At 33.4% G+C, this 16,509-nt stretch overlaps 1 protein-coding gene across 1 annotated transcript in view; it reads left to right on the plus strand.

Moving 5' to 3' along the window:
- CLDN18 (claudin 18) overlaps positions 1–12,885 on the plus strand; it is a 34,288-nt gene extending 21,403 nt beyond the window's left edge. Inside the window, exons 3-5 of the mRNA XM_003763724.2 lie at positions 2,519–2,636; positions 8,280–8,390; positions 9,413–12,885. Coding sequence (XP_003763772.1) covers positions 2,519–2,636; positions 8,280–8,390; positions 9,413–9,560 — 377 coding nt within the window. The 3' untranslated portion in view covers positions 9,561–12,885. The remainder of the gene's footprint in view (positions 1–2,518; positions 2,637–8,279; positions 8,391–9,412) is intronic.
- Positions 12,886–16,509: the final 3,624 nt, after the last annotated feature.

The following is a 16,509-nucleotide window of genomic DNA, read 5'->3' on the forward strand; positions in this document are numbered from 1 at the left end:
ACAAAGAAAAGCATAGATTCCCAAGTCATCTAATAACAGTTTTCCAGTTTTCTTTCCACTGAATTGCAGTGTTTAATAATAACCAATTTCAATATTAGGTTTCTATTTCGATGAACCTTTAAAGAGTAAATAAATATATTAAAATAGTGAAATTATAGAACTGGAAGCAGACAGTTAGTCTAAGTTTCTGATTTGGATGAGGAAGCTTAAGTCTACTGAGATGAACTATTTTTTTCAAGATTGCACATCAAGTCAGTGGCAGAACATATATTGCTGTTCTATCTTTCCCTTAAAAGATATGCAAAGCAAAAAATTATAGTGGGAGGGGGGGCAAGGCAGAGTGAAGTTTTGGCGGTGGGAGTGGAAGAAGAATATCAATAAATATATGTATGTTAAAATTAAAAGCTTGCCTAATAATCAAAGTTGTTATGAATCAAAATGTAGTTTTTTGTCCTTTTATTTTTTTTTTAAATAAATTTAGTAAAGTTCTATCATTATGCTATGGACTTCTGTGATATGCCAGAATAGGATGATAGATTAGACTAAAAGGTACCCTAAACATCATTTAGTTCAATCCTTCATTTCCTTATTTTATATGTAAGGAAATTGTAGGCCAGAAAGTTCAAATAACTTACTCATAGTCATAAAAAATAATAAGCAGGTGGTGCTTTGATTCAAATTCATCATAATCATGGTTCATGCAAATTTCTCAAGGAATAAGACTGAAAGTTTGTTGGGGTTGGAATTCAAGCCAAGAAAGTGTCCTATAGGGAGATAGACTGCCCAGCTCCCACATATTTATTCCAGCAAAAAACTGAAATTCACAATAGCCTCAAAACGATAAAAATTTAGTCAGAAACTATAATAAGTCATTTTTTTTCTTTACCCCAGATTGACAAGTCAGCCTGATATCCATAAACAATAGGACAGAGGGTTACTTGGAAAACCAGCACTAGTGCAGATAAACAAGTCAAGAGTTTAACAGTACCACCAGAGACAGACCAATAACATGTACCCAAGTACCAAGCAAGGCTCTGTATTAAGTGGAAATAAAAATGAAAATCTTAGCATGACCTGAGAACCACAATAGGGACTCGCCTAGCAATGGGAAAACCAATGTATCAAAACAGTACTCAGTGCTCAATTCAACCAACCAAGGGATCAAAGGTCAATTATTCAATAAGCATTTATTAAGCACCAACTATGTATTCAATAACATGCAAAGCACTGAATGCAAGGTCCTTAGAATTCTGTCCTGAGACACCACAGATAACTCTGAAGATCTAGATCTCTGAAGATCAAAGATGCCCAAGGGATTGACTTCAGGACATTGAGGTCAATGCACAAGCCTCGTTGTCTCAGACAATACCAAACAAGACTGTAATTGAAAATACAGCTGTGTATTATGACCTTATCCAAAAGCCCCAGTTCAAGGACTAAACCCAGAGAAATGAGTAACCAAAGATGTCAACTAATTTTTTTTTTAAAAGTATATATAGAAGTACTCAAAAGTCAACCTAAAAGAGATTTAACTTATTCAAGTAACTTCAACTTCAAGTAGCCACTCAAAGGGAAAATAGATTTTCCACAAGGGCTGAACAAATATTTAGAAAAAAATAAAGCAAGAAAATAAAAAATGAAATTAAAGTCTATACAAAAGTCAATACCACATAAGACAGCTACTATCAAAAATAAGAAGATATCATGAGATACAATATTCTAAAAGGCAAAAGATAGAACTTACAACAAAAAATAACTTATACTGCAAATTGTGGTGGGAGGGGGAAGAGATAATCTTTAATGTAATAGAAACAACAGAAGCACTTATAATATTTAATAATCAAAGACAAGAGATTAGTAGGAACTTGGAAGCAGAAGAGTTAAGAGAAAGGTAAATTTATTTGAGAAATTAGAAAATAGCTATGTGATGATACGGTGGCAGCAATTCTAATAGGGAGAGAAGTAATAAGTGTTCCCTTCAGGGTCACAATATGTTCAAAAGGTAGTGAGGCAGCCAAATAAGAAAAATAGAAGTCCTGAATCTGAAGATTATTCTGAGTTTTAAGAGGAAAAAGAGAAGGGTAAAAGGAATACATTCATGTAGAAAGAAGGAAGGAGGGAGTGTAACTTATTTCTCATATAAAGAACAATAAAAAACACAGAGAGAGCTGACCTCAGCAGAACCTAACTTATCTAAAATGGACAAAGTAAGGTTGAGCATACACACACGCATGCATGCATACATTTTTGGTGTAGTAATATGTTAAACTCAATAGAAAAATCAGTGGAGATTGGAAGAAGCATTACGAGAAGAGAGAATATTGAGAAGAAAAATGTCATTGTTTAATCATTTAGTCATATCTAATTCTTTGTCTCGATCCTAAAATACATTAAAACTCTTATCTTTGCAAGGGATTGAACATTGTCTTGCTCTGTCATCCTTAATAAGGATGAGAGAGCAAAAAGTTAATATTTAAGAGACTTTGAAGATAAGTAATGACATGTTTTATATTTTTAGGTATTTGTGCTATTGCTGGAGTGTCTGTTTTTGCAAACATGCTGGTCACTAACTTCTGGATGTCCACAGCCAATATGTACTCAGGAATGGGTGGAATGGTTCAGACAGTTCAAACCAGGTAAGCTATAATTTGGTATAAAGCATTCAAAGCTAAAACTGCTGTTATATGAAGCAGATTTAAGATATGTGTAATGTAACTGTCTCTGTCTTAAATATGTATTTATAAGAAGCAACCATTTCATATCATAAATCAGCAATGATCTATGAACTCACAAATTTCATTTCAGTAAAATATGATTCGGTATATGATTTGAGTCTGATCTGACATTTCCATTGAAATACAATGACAGCTTACAGTATTTATCTCACATTCTTACACAATATCTATTGTGGTTGCTATGGGATGATTGTTATTAAACCTGGCATACAAATTAGCATCAACTTGCATTTTGTCTTCCTGAAAGAAATTAGGCTAAGCTTATAAAAATCAGGTTATAAATGAGTAAAGCTCTAATTGAAACATAAGCTGATTATTCACATGCATGCACACACACATTTTTATACATCTAAGTGTATATATAGCATGCTTCTATATTCCACAGATGGTCCTTTCTATCAGACGCAATACTGATAGAACCTAGGGAACTGAAGAAAGGTAAAATTTTGATAGGCTTATTTTATCAGCACACAAAAACATCTTATCATCTTCCTATATTTACCAGTAATAAAACTACTTGAAGAGGAATTTTTCATGACAGATATTGTATTTAATATTTTACGTGCATAATGAATCCTAATCTCATAGGAATAAAAAAGTTAAGTAGATACATTAATATTATGCACATCATCTTGGAGAATTCATGAACTTCAGTCTGATCACAACATGCACTTTTTAAAATCTAGGCTTTATATCCTCTACCTCCATGCTCCAAGGTCATCTTTTTTTATAGAAAAGGCTTCCATTTCTACTAGCATCATAGAATAAGGAAGTGGAAATTTAGTCAATAAATACAATACTAAGTATTGTGCAAAGAAAGGACATTCACAATGGACATACAAAATTAGAAGAATAAGGTAATCTATACTTTTAATGGGTGTTGCATATCTGAGGAGGGGCTAAGCTGACATTAAATCCAAGGACAAAAGGGAATATTCCAAGATTTGCTCTACATGAATGTTCAAAGGCTCAGGAATTGAGGAGGGATAACTATTGCATATGCTCCCTTCAACCATTATTTGAATAAAAGACAGCATATTCCTCTCAAAATGGAATTAGAGTTAAATGAAAATACTGTCCCTTTATGGAGAGAGAAAAAATAGGGGCTGTCTCAAGGAATGAATTTTGGAAGAATCCAAAGAATAGTTCCAGATTCTCCATCTTCCATCCATGCATTATGAAAGGAAAGAGAAACTTTGTTGACTTGCTTTTTTTGATTATGAATGAGGATGAGAGAAAGGTTTATGCTTAGATATGAAGCCCTGATATCAGCTATTGTAGAAAGTGCCTTGAACAGTTGACCAAAACTATCAAATTGCCTCATTTATCTTCTTTGAGAGATCATGAATGTTTCATTATACAATGTCTAAATTGTATATTGAAAATCAGCATTTGCAGAGATACCCCATTTCACATTATCCCAACCAAAGTGATTTCCCAATAGAATCTTTAAGACATTACAACTTATGAAATGATCCAACCATTCTGGAAATAAATTTGAAACTATGCCCAGAGAGTTATCAAACAGGACATGTCCTTTGATCCAGCAGTGTCGCTACTGGATCTGTATCCCAAACAGATCATAAAAGAGGGCAATGGATCCACATATGCAAAAATGGTTGTAGCAGCTCTTTTTGTAGTGGAGGGAACTGGAAATTGAGTAGATGCCTATCAGTTGGGGAGTAGCTGAATAGGTTATAGTATATGAATGTAATGGGATATTATTTTCTATAAGAAATGATGAGCAGTCTCATTTTTAAAAAACCTAAAAAGACTTACATGCACTGATGTGAAGTGAAATGAGCAGTATCAAGAGGATGTAGTACCAACACACAGTACACAGTAACAACAAGTTTGTGTGATGATCAACTGTGACTGTGATAATGAACTTGGCTCTTTTCAGCAATGAGATGATTTAAGGCAATTCCAATAGACTTGTGATGGAAAGTGCTATCTGTATCCAGGGAGAGAACTATGGAGACTGAATCTCCATCTTTGGATCAAAGCATAATATTTTCATCTTTGTTATTTATTTGTTTGCTTGTTTTTCTCCTTTTTGTGTGTTTTTCCCCTTTTGAATAATCACTCATTTGGGTACAGAAACATCTTATCCTACAAGAAAATTAGGAGGAAAAAGGGGAAAGCAAATAGAGAGACTGTATAGAAGGCAGAAACACTACGAGAAAGGGGTAAGAGAAGGGAGGAGAGATGATAGAAGAGAGGGCAGGTACAGATAGATTAGAAACAAAACACAACTAAGGAGACACAGGGTGAAAAGAGAGAGCAAAAGTATGGAGCAGAGAAAATAGGATGGATGGAAATACAGAGCTGGTAATCATGACTGTAGTGTAAATGGGATGAACTGTCCCATAAAATGGAAGCAAATAGCAGAGTGGATCAAAAAACAGCATCTTGTAAAATGTTGTTTACAAAAAACACATTTGAAACAGAGATACATACAGAGTAAGAGTAAAAGGCTGGAACAGAATGTATTATGCTTCAGATGAAGTGAACAAAGCAGGAGTAGCAATTCTGATCTCAGATAAAGCAAAAGTAAAAATAGATCTAATTAAAAGAGATAAGAAAGAAAATTACATCTTGTTAAATATTATCATAGACACTGCAGTAGTATCAATACTAAATGTATATGCACCAAGTAGTAGAACATCCAAATTCTTAGAGAAGTTGAGCCAGTTACAGGAAGAAATAGCAAGATTATCTTAGTGGGGACCTCAACCTCTTCCTCTAAGAATTAGATAAATGAGGGTAGGTAGGTGGTGCAGTGGATAAAGCACCAGCCCCAAAGTCAGGAGGACCTGAGTTCAAATCTGGCCTCTGACACTTAACACTTCCTAGCTGTGTGACCCTGGGCAAGTCACTTAACCCCAATTGTCTCAGGGAAAAAAAAAGAATTAGATAAATCTAATCACAAAAAATAAAAATTAGGGAGGCAAGTAGAATTCTAGAAAACTTAGATACTCTAGACCTCTAAAGAATAGAGATTACACCTTTTCCTCAGCAGTACATGGCACCTACACAAAAACTGACCATGTAACAGGGTATAATACCCTTTTGTTCTGATTTTTCTTTTGCAGCATGATGAATATGAAAATAATTTTAGTAGAAATTCATATATTTAATCTATATTAGAATGCTTGCTGTCTTGGGGAAGGGGAGGGAGAAAAAGAAGGGAGAAATTTTGGAACACGAGGTTTTGCAAAGGTGAATGTTAAAAACTATCTTTGCATGTATTTGGAAAAATACTATTTAAATACTATTTAAGCAGCAGAGATTAATGAATAGTGGGTTAACCTTAAATTTATAAATGTATAAATATAAATTATATATATTTGTATTTATTATATAAATTTATAAACATAAATTTATATTCAAGTCCTACTTTTGACATATACTAGATCTGTGACCATAGTCAAGTCACTTTATTTCTAAGTGATTCTCTAAAACTAAAAATAACTAAAAATTCCTATCTATGTTGATAGAAGTTTAAACACTAGAAGTCTTGCATACAGATGAAATCACAGGTCTGAACCAAAAACATAACAAAAACAAAAGCCCATGCCTAACTATAATATAGCCAAAATTTGTTATGATGTCATTTATTGACTCTTAAGGGTACCAATTATCTCACTTTCATAGCTATATTTCCAGTACCTACCATAGCACCTGACATCACTAGCCACCTAATGTTTGTCGATTTATGTAGCAGGAATAATTCAGAATGTGTGATTTATGGTTGAAGAGAATATTAAGGATCATCTAGTCCAATCCTTTCATACTACAAATGACTCAGAAAGCTGAAGTGAGTCATCTATAGTAAGCAGTAGGTGTCACAAATTCAATAATCAATCTTTCTGTTGCATCTCTCAGAAATAAAGAGGCTAAGCATAGTTTCAGGCAACTACATGGAACAAGATCTGAGATTAGTAAGGTTTAAGTTCAAATTGAATCACAGTCACTTACTAGCTGTGGGTTTCTAGGCAAGTCGCTTAAGTACTATCTGCCTCAGTTTCCCCAACTGTAAAATGGGGATAATGGTAGGACTTCTCTCCCAGAGTTGTTGTAAAAATCAAATGAGATAATATTTGTAAAGGATATAGTAGTTACTTAATTAATGGATATTTCCTTCCTTTTTTAGCTAAATAATTGCTCTTATAAAAAACCTTCTAGAGACTATTCAGATCCTTGCAACAAAGGAAGGTTATATAAGATGAAACATTGTGGTTAGAGCATTATTTCAAAGAAGACTTGCTTCAACTTGTTACCCATCCATGGTACCATCTATTTCCCTTCTCTGTTCTTTTTTTCCAAAGGTTTCTTCAAGTAGTCTTCAATAGTGTAAGATAGTAACCAAAAAAGTTCATTCAATTTTAGGTCCCAATAAAAGAGATATAGATTAAATGATTAAGAAGATAGTCACCCTTTTGCATTCTTCCCTTGTCAGACCACATTTAGAATATGATATTTAGTTCTGGGAGCCAGTTTAGGAGGGAAAATAATAATATGAGAAGCATCCAAATAAAGGCAACAAGAATGATGAAGAGAGTCAAAGATTATAAATATAAGGATCAGTTGAAGAAATAGGGAAATTTTTTAAGAAAAGTCTCAGGAGGGACATGATATTTATTTTCAATAAAAATGGATAGACTTGTTCCCTTAAAACCCAGAGAGCAAAATTGTTTGCAATGAATACAAGCTATAAAGGGGAAAACTTAAGCTTGATGGAAGGAAAAATACCTAATACCTAGAACTATCCAAAAGTGGGATGGGCTATCCAGGGGGTTTCTCTCTTTATGAAAGAAAGGAATAAAACAAACAATTGTTAAAAATCTACTATGGCTCGTCTTATTACAAATTTTACTTCATATGATTCTTACAACCACCCTGTGAAGTAAACATTATTATCATCACCTTTTTTTTACAGTTGAGGAATCTGAGGCAAACAAATTAAGTCTTGCCCAGGATCATACAATCATTAAATATCTGAGATTTGAATTCAGATGTTCTTAACTCAGGCCTAGTGTTTTAACCTCTTCGCCATCCTGAAACTTTCAAGTAAAGATTAATTTAGGATGTTATGTAGTGAGGATTTTCTGGAGATTATAGATTAGACTAATTAATTTCTAGAATTCCCTTCAGCTCTGAAAGTGTGTGATTTCTAACAAGTATCAGTGTGAACCTCTGTGAGAAATACTGAGGAGACAAAAAGTCATCTTCCAAATGGACGGATAAGCATTTATTAAGCAATTACTATGTAATAAGTCTTGTGCTAAACTATGAAAAAAAATGCAAAAGCAAAATGAACTTCTTCCCTTCCATTACATTCTAGCAGGAGAGAAAAAATGAATTGGGAAGTAGTGGCTAGGGAGGATTATTTTGGTCATATGTGAGTTTGTATCTATTAGACCTTAGTCTGAAGGGGGGAAAAGTTGATTTGATGTTATTGTTTAGTAGTAATAATAGTGGTTGTAGTGGATGTGGTGGTGGTGGTGATGGTATTACCAATTACTCCTTTTCTTGCCATAGGTACACCTTTGGTTCTGCTCTCTTTGTTGGCTGGGTTGCTGGAGGCCTTGCTGTGATTGGAGGAATTATGATGTGCATTGCTTGTCGTGGTCTAGTCCCAGAAGAAACCCAGTAAGTCTTGATATGCAGATGTATTGATTGTAATGTTTCCCATAATTTATAGCCAGAATTATTAATTTGGAGCTAATAAAGCAAAGTACTTTATAAAGAACAAACCACTATACAAGTATGGCTTGCTATTATACTCAGCATTATTGTTATTATTATTATTATTATTAATCTACTCAAGACCTCTTTCAAAGCTTCATTGTATAGAGGGGTCTCTGATTCCCCAAGGCTATGCCAGTGGAATCCAACCTAGGGCAAGTCTATAAAGCCATAAGCACATTGATTTAAAGCTAGAAGGGATTTCAAAATGTTCTTTTTATAGATGAAGGAACTGATGTAAAGAGTTGTCAAATGACCCATAAGATCATATGGGTAGTAAGTGTTACAGAACAAGGCTTAGAACCTCAATCCTTTCACTTAGAATCCCACACTTGTTCCACCATGTCCTGCTATCTTCATGACATCAAGTATGGGCCCAATTATGGACCATGTGTCTGCTATACAAAGACCAAAATAGCTAAATTCAGAAAGGCACATCACCAGATAACTGACTATCAAGTAGAGGGATGTTTTTGTTTTAAGGTTTTGGTTTTTTGTTTTATTTTGTTTTTGTTATAGCAAGTCATGAAACCACCTCCTAAAGTGGGGAAAAGTTTCATTCTGCATTGGTTGGTGGAATAGCAATTGAATCATAAGTTTTTTGAAGTTTTGAAGAAATAATAATATGGAAGAACACCATTAAAATAAAGTTGTAAAAGAATGTCATAACATTTCCTTCTCTTGGTGTATTTAAGAATAGAAAATACTGATCAATCTTGTTTTAGCGGGAGTACTTCTATATGAAAGCAGGGATTGGAAAAGATTTAAATCAACACAAGAATTTAGTAAATGTTTCTCATGTGCATAGTAAAATGGATTAGCCAAATTGTAAACACCAGAACTGAGTCCATCTTCTGAGTCCCATGCCAGGGCAATATTCTCTCTATTGAACCATATTGATATGTTGTTTTCTTTTTTTCTTTTAGTTACAAGGCTGTGTCCTATAATGCCTCAGGTCCCAATGTTGCCTATAGAACAGGAGGCTACAGAACCAGTACTGCCTATGAATCCAAAATGAAATCCAAAAATGGAGATGAAGCACAGTCACATCCTTCCAAATATGACTATGTCTAAGGACCCATTATACAATGTGTGGGAGAAGAAAATTGTATCTCATAAGTACTAAGGAAATTATACACAGGCTTCCTTATTTCTTTTGGCTAAATTTAGTTGTTTGAATATTTGGAAGACTTTTAATTTCAAATATTGGTTGTCATGTGATATGGTCTAATATAGTACATTATGTGGTTTTCTATTTACAATTCCATTACAGTGTATTTTGTATAAAAGTTATTAGGAGCATTGGGAACAGTTATGATTTTTGCAATTTCCATTTCCTTTGTTAATAGGCTTTTTTTTATTTAGTTATAGTGTGAGATTTAGATACTTTTTGAAACCTTTGGTGTATTAGCATGCTTCTCCCACTATGCCAAAGGAAAATACCCCACTTCTAATCAAAAGAAATCATTTTAACCAATCAAAAAAGATTTTTTCCTGATACTTTCTTTCCATTCAAAAGCCTTTAGTTTTTTGACCATGACTAAACAAATAATAAAGAGTTAACTGAAAAGAAGGAAGCTTTGAAACTTTCTTTGAGTCTTTAGGTGAAAAGAAAAAAGAATTGGAACTTCCTTTGAGTCTTTCTCTAACTAAATCTTCCCATATTATAGTTTTCAAAGTCATTTTTGCTTTATAAGAATATACATCCCTGAATCCAAATGATTTCACAATTTGAGAAACTTTGAGTGCCTATTCTATTTGGTGTTAGCATTTTTCTTCTAGCACTTCAACCCAGTTAGGAAAACATCTAAATATTTCTCACACAAGCTCTGACAGTATCATTTTTTAAAAGAACATGAAAATAAAGATTTGAGGATTGTGCCTTTAGGGGATAGAGATGAGGGTTCCAATGAATTGTTTATTTTTATTTTTTGCTACTTAAGCTCTAGGTAAAGTTAGCCCAAGTGTTAAATTATAAAAATGATAATACATCTTTATAAGACAGACTAACCACTATACAATTTAAAGGATGAAATAATTTTTAAAAATTAGGGTTATATTATAGGTTTTGTGCTTTTTATTGAATCTCCTTTATTTTTTAATCCAATAATTATTAACAGATTCTGGTAACTTCTCACCCTTCAATCTCTACTATTTATATTTTGTTCACTTCACAGGAATAATTTAATATGACATTATATCAATTTAAAATGAAGAAAGCCATCATAATGTCTGGTACAAAAGGAGGTTTCATGAGTATTTTTGATCACTGGTTACAGCATTTTCTGTCCATTATTCAGAAGATAGTTGTTCTCCAAATGGTTTGCCTGCAATTAACCTTTATGTTTCTATAGACACTATCATATTGCATCAAATCAAATCAAAAGCACTTTTAGGCACCATGCTTGACTTTTTTTTTTTTTTGTTATTTTTAGGTTGTTTTATTGACTATTAATTCAAATCCAAGAAATGCATTTTGTGTAGAAATACCCTGAAACTTATTAAACTGATTCAGATTATTTTACTACCACATTATATGAAAATTTTGCTCAACTTTCCATATTTCTTTTTCCTGGATCTGGTTGAAGACATAGTTGGGCAATAATTTGTCTGAAAAATTCTGGGGGTTTTAGCTGCATATGAATTAGCAGTGTGATGCAGCAATCAAAAAAGTTAATGTAATCTTGGGCTAAAAGGAGAGGCATAGCTTCAAAGAAGAAGGAAAAAATAGTTTCTATATATTCTGTCCTCATCAGATTACATTTATAGGATTAGGGCTGCTTAGGGTTCTATTTATGAACAGCAATAAGTTGGAGAGTTTCTAAAAGATGACAACCACCTTGATAAAGGACCTTGAGGCTATGTCATATATGTCATATTTGAAAGAACTGGGCTCAGAAACAAGTATGTGAAAGACCATATTGAAGAACAGGAATTAAATTTGTTGTTTTCCTCCGGGATGGCAGGACCAAGAACAATAAGAAAAACATTTTTTAAAAAGGCAAATTTAGGCTGGATAACAAGAAAAGCTTCCTAATTAGAGTTGTTCAAAAGTGGTTCCCAGAGGTAGTAGATTCTCCCCTCACTGAAGACATTCAAGAGCAGTGACTGAATTATCATTTGTGCTGTAATGGGGGTTCCTTCCCAGTTATGGGCAGGTCTAAATGGCTAGTGTGGTCCTTTCAACTCTTTTTTTTTTTTTTTTATTTTGGAAACAGTTCTCTGGGAGTAAGATAGACACTCTGGCAAACTATAGTCTCTCTTTCCATCTCTGATAACAGTTTCCAGTTCAATGAAGTAATCATTCATTCACTAGGGATACATGAGAATTGAAAATGAACGCAATTTCTAAGAGTACCTTATCTAGGTGTAACTTAGTCACTAGGGAAACTGGATGATAACATTGTAAATCAGTCAAAAGAATATTCACACCATTAATTCATTATGATCAATTTTTATAAGGACAAACTATATTCAAAAAGCATTTATTTAGCACCTATGATATGTAGAACACATTGCTAGGTACTGGGTATACAAAGGCAAAATTTAAATCTCTACACTCCAGGAGTTTAGTTCTAATTGGGGATATATTACAATTTTTCTATCTAATCTAATTGAACATTTATCAAGTTCTTCTTACATAAAAGATACGTGTTGTGCACTAAGGACAACCAGAAGCAGAATAAAAAAAATAGGTTCTGCTTTGAAAGAGCTTACTTTTTACTTGGAGCATATATTAGGACTCTTTTCAATCCAAAAGCATATATAGCACACAAACTGAGCACAAGGCACTGTATTCAATATTATTCTTTCATTTGGGAAAATAAAAAAGCTAAAAGCTTTCCACAGTATATATAAAGTCCTGGGGGTAATGAATTGGATTTTTTTCTACCAAAAGTTAAATTATTAAAGCAATAATGCATTTCTAGAAGTTTAAAGGGAGTAATTTAGGAATATTTTCATTGACTATTTTACATGATAAGTAGTATTAACTGAAAAGTGTCATGGGATGAAAATATAAGTAAATTCAAGAAGCATTTAAATGAAATCAAAAGGTGTAAAGGTTGTAAGTAGATTTTTAAAGGTATGTAGTTATGTTTTAGGCACATACCTCAACTTATGAAATAGATATTATAATCTCTATCAAAACCTTGGTGCTTTTGTCAAAGATAAGATGATGGCCTACATGCATAAACATGACATTTTGTATATGATCGCATTAATTTTGTTTTGTTTGGGTTTCTTAGTGTGATGCCTCACTCTCTAAAATTTTGTTTTAAAGCCTAGATTTAGAATGACTCCTTTATGATTAATTACTCTTATATACTATTTTTGTATGCATCAAATATAACTTCATATGTTTCTTTATTGAAATATTAAAGGCACTATTACCTTAAAATTGAATTATTTTCACTTTGTTTTACCATGACTTGAAAAGTATAGTTGTTTCTCCTTGTTAATGAATTTGTCTAAACTATGATAGTCTATCTTTTCTAGAACATAAGCTTTTTGACTCTAACTCGAAGCTATAGTAAACATCTGCATCCCCCTCCCCACTAGTCCAGAAAATGGTTATATCTAAAATAATCTTTTTATCATGGAGTAATGTATGCTTTATTGAACATTCAAAAGCAAACAAACAAAAATTAAATAGTTTTTACTATCCAGGGGCATGCATTATATTGACTAGGTTATCCATAGGATTATAAATTTTCTGAGTTGAAAGGGACTTCAATGTCCATCTAGTCCAAAACATATCTGAAAAATTTAAATCTTCCTATTACATATCCCGCTAAAGATCCTATATCCTTTGCTTAAAGAATTCCAAATATGAGTAACCCACTTTATGAAACAGCCTGTATAACTTATATTGTTGAGAAATTATTTGTTTTCCTGTCAACAATTTTTTATATAAATTGATCTTTGATGTAGGCATTAGTTGCATTAGTTTTATCAAAAATTTTCAGTGACTTCCTACTGACTACCAAATAAAGACAAAACTTCAAATCTCGACACTCAAGATCCTTCATCATCTGACTTCAAGCTATTTCTTTCAATCTGAATGAAGCTTCCCTTGATTTCCCCTCACCCCAAGTAGAATTGATTGTTTGACTTCTTAGAATTCTATAGTCCTGTATGCATTTTCTTTTTTTAAAATTTATATTTCTGTACATGTCAAACCCTCCCCCCACATTGGATTATAAGCTTCTTGTTATTGGAATGTGTATATTATTTACATTTGCTTCTAGATGTGTCATCGCCACTAGTGTCAAATATGTCATGAAGTATTCATGAAAGGAAGAAAAGAAGGAAGGGAGGAAGAGGGGAGGAAGGAAGGAAAGAAAGAAGAAAGGAAGAATCCCAACAAGTGTCATTTTACCACAAGTCAGTTTGATATATAAGGGAAGTGAAAGTACGAATGGTTACTAAATAACTGGAAAGAACACAGTAAACACTAGCAAGGAGTGTGCTGGTAAAATTGTAACAATCAGGTCTAAAAAAAAGTTTAATCTACATTATTAACTTTACTCCATCACTTTCTTACATCTATTCATTCAACAAAATAATAAATTAAGCTCTGATTTGTAGAATTTGTCAAGTCTTAAAGAATAAATATTTAAACTAGCATTTGGCTCTGGCACCAGCACAACCCTGGTTAAAGGTTACAATAAACAAAGCTGAACTGGTAGAATAAAGAATGGAAACCAGGAAAGAGTTTCTAGTATTGTCACAATTTGTCTGAATCAAATGCACCTGTAGAATCTTGGAGGAAAAGGTCCTATAATTAACCAAGAAAGACAACAAAAGGGAAGAAGCAGAGAAAGGTAGGTTAAGGGAAAGCATTTATGAATGTCCATCCTTCTGTCAAGTCATATTACAGGATCAAGATGAGGAAACCAGCAACAGGATGCAGAAGCAGATCTAAGAGGTGCCTTCTCATAGGGCCAGGTCTGACATCACCTCCTTTGGAAGGTGACTGGGTGCTGCAATCTGAGGTAGAAGCTAACAGCAGGAACTTTTCCAACTTGGAATAACTATCAATATGTCAGCCTACCAGTCAGATCCCAAACAGAGACTCTACCTGTCCATTGTCCCAATACATCTTTTCTTGAGTTAACTTTTCACTGCCACTCCTCTGGGTATCAAGAATATTGATCTTTTGTAATCCAAACACTATATTTGTGATTCATTATCTTTCTCCCCTTTCTATTCTCAGGTGTTACTCTTTCCTAACAGTTTATTATATTGTGCTTCACCCAACTATCCACTTAAAGTTTACTAATGTGTAAAATTATTTAAGAGGATATAAACTAGGAACATTCCAGATACATATTCTCATTATCATAACACAGGCTTAAAATAGCAAAGTCTTAAGATGGGTGGGTGCCTTCCTGTTATGACTCACCTTCTAGTCATTGCACAAAGAATTATTCTAGATAAGTAATCTACTTTTCATTTTTCAAAGTTTAAAAAAAAAAAGCAAACTCTGAAGACATATGAAAATATGCTCAAAATCATTTAAAATTTAAAAAATGTAAATTAAAACAATGTTGAAGTTTTACTTACCCCCAGAAAATTGGAAAAGATATTAAGAATCTCATAGACAGTATTGGAAGGACTATGGGGACAAGCACATCCCAAAAAGGTCAAAGACAGCAAAGCCCCTTATATATTTAAAATTTTATAATAGATTTTTAGTGAGAATGAAAAACTAGAAACAAAGGAAATTCCCACTGGCAAAAAGGGGGCTTGGGAGCATATATTTAAATGGAATGTGATTGTAACATAATAAATATCATGAATTCAGAGAGAAATGTAGGGAGTTTTATATGAACTCATGCAGAGAAAAATATGCAGAAGCAGAATAAGATACATAAAAAGTGCAACAAACATAAAAATATCCCTAAGTGGCAGTCAAGTTCAGATTAATTGCAATAATCAATTTAGCCATAGAAAATCCTCTAGGTTAAGAGATAGGAGGTTACAGGTATAGAACATTGCATATAATGTCAAAGTTTCTTTGTTTAAGTGTTTGGTTTTTTGTTGTTATAAGTGAGGCTTCACTGCAGGGAGAATATAGATAGCTAAATAGATAAAGCATTTTATGAGGCAGCTAGGTAATTCATGTCAATGCTGGAGTCAGAAAGACTCATCTTTCTGAATTCAAATCTAGCCTCAGACACTTACTACCTGTATGAACCTTGGCAAATCACCTAACCCTGTTTGTCTCAATTTCCTCAATTGTAAAATAAGCTGGAGAAAGAAATAGCAAACTGTTCTGGTATCTTTGCAAAGAAAACTTCAAAATGGGGTCATGAGGAGCTGGACACAACTGAAAGGCAACAATAAAACCATTTGTCTGGGAAGGATTTAGATCACATGTACAGTCGATCATTAATTATATGAACTCTCAGATTTTATACATCTTGAGGATTCTCTTCCCTTCTTTGAAAGATAAACCAAGCACCAAGGGTGTTTCCTTCCCATGACATGAAGTATTATCGAAACAGGTATAACCTGTTACCAAGGGATCTGACTATGTTAGAAAGCTCTGATAAGAGTCTCATGATTAGCCAGTTGCTATTTATTCTGAGTCAACAAAAAGGATGGTCACAATCCAAGAAATCAATCTTAATTGGAGTGATGTCTGGCTTTGGGATTTTATTTTCTTCTTTTTAATAGATAATGACAGTCTAATGGAAAGAGCACTAGTCTTCAACTCAGATAGACCTAGTTTTGCAGACCAGCTCTGACAACTGCTTACTTACTGGCTGTGAGATCGTGGACAATTAACTTACCCTGTGAATTCACTTTGCTTCAGTTGCCTCATCTGTGGGGGATAATAATAGCACTACTGTCCAAGGGTTGCATGAGACTAAGATGAGGTAATATCCGTAAAACAATTTGTAGACTTTAAAGCGCTATATTTTCAGTCATTTTTAAGTTGTTTATCTGACTCTCCACAAAGCCATTTAGAGTTTTCTTGACAAAGATAATGCATTGGTTTGCCATTTCATTCTCC

Source organism: Sarcophilus harrisii, chromosome 3, assembly GCF_902635505.1.
Source record: "Sarcophilus harrisii chromosome 3, mSarHar1.11, whole genome shotgun sequence".
In the NCBI taxonomy this organism is placed as follows: Eukaryota; Metazoa; Chordata; class Mammalia; order Dasyuromorphia; family Dasyuridae; genus Sarcophilus; species Sarcophilus harrisii.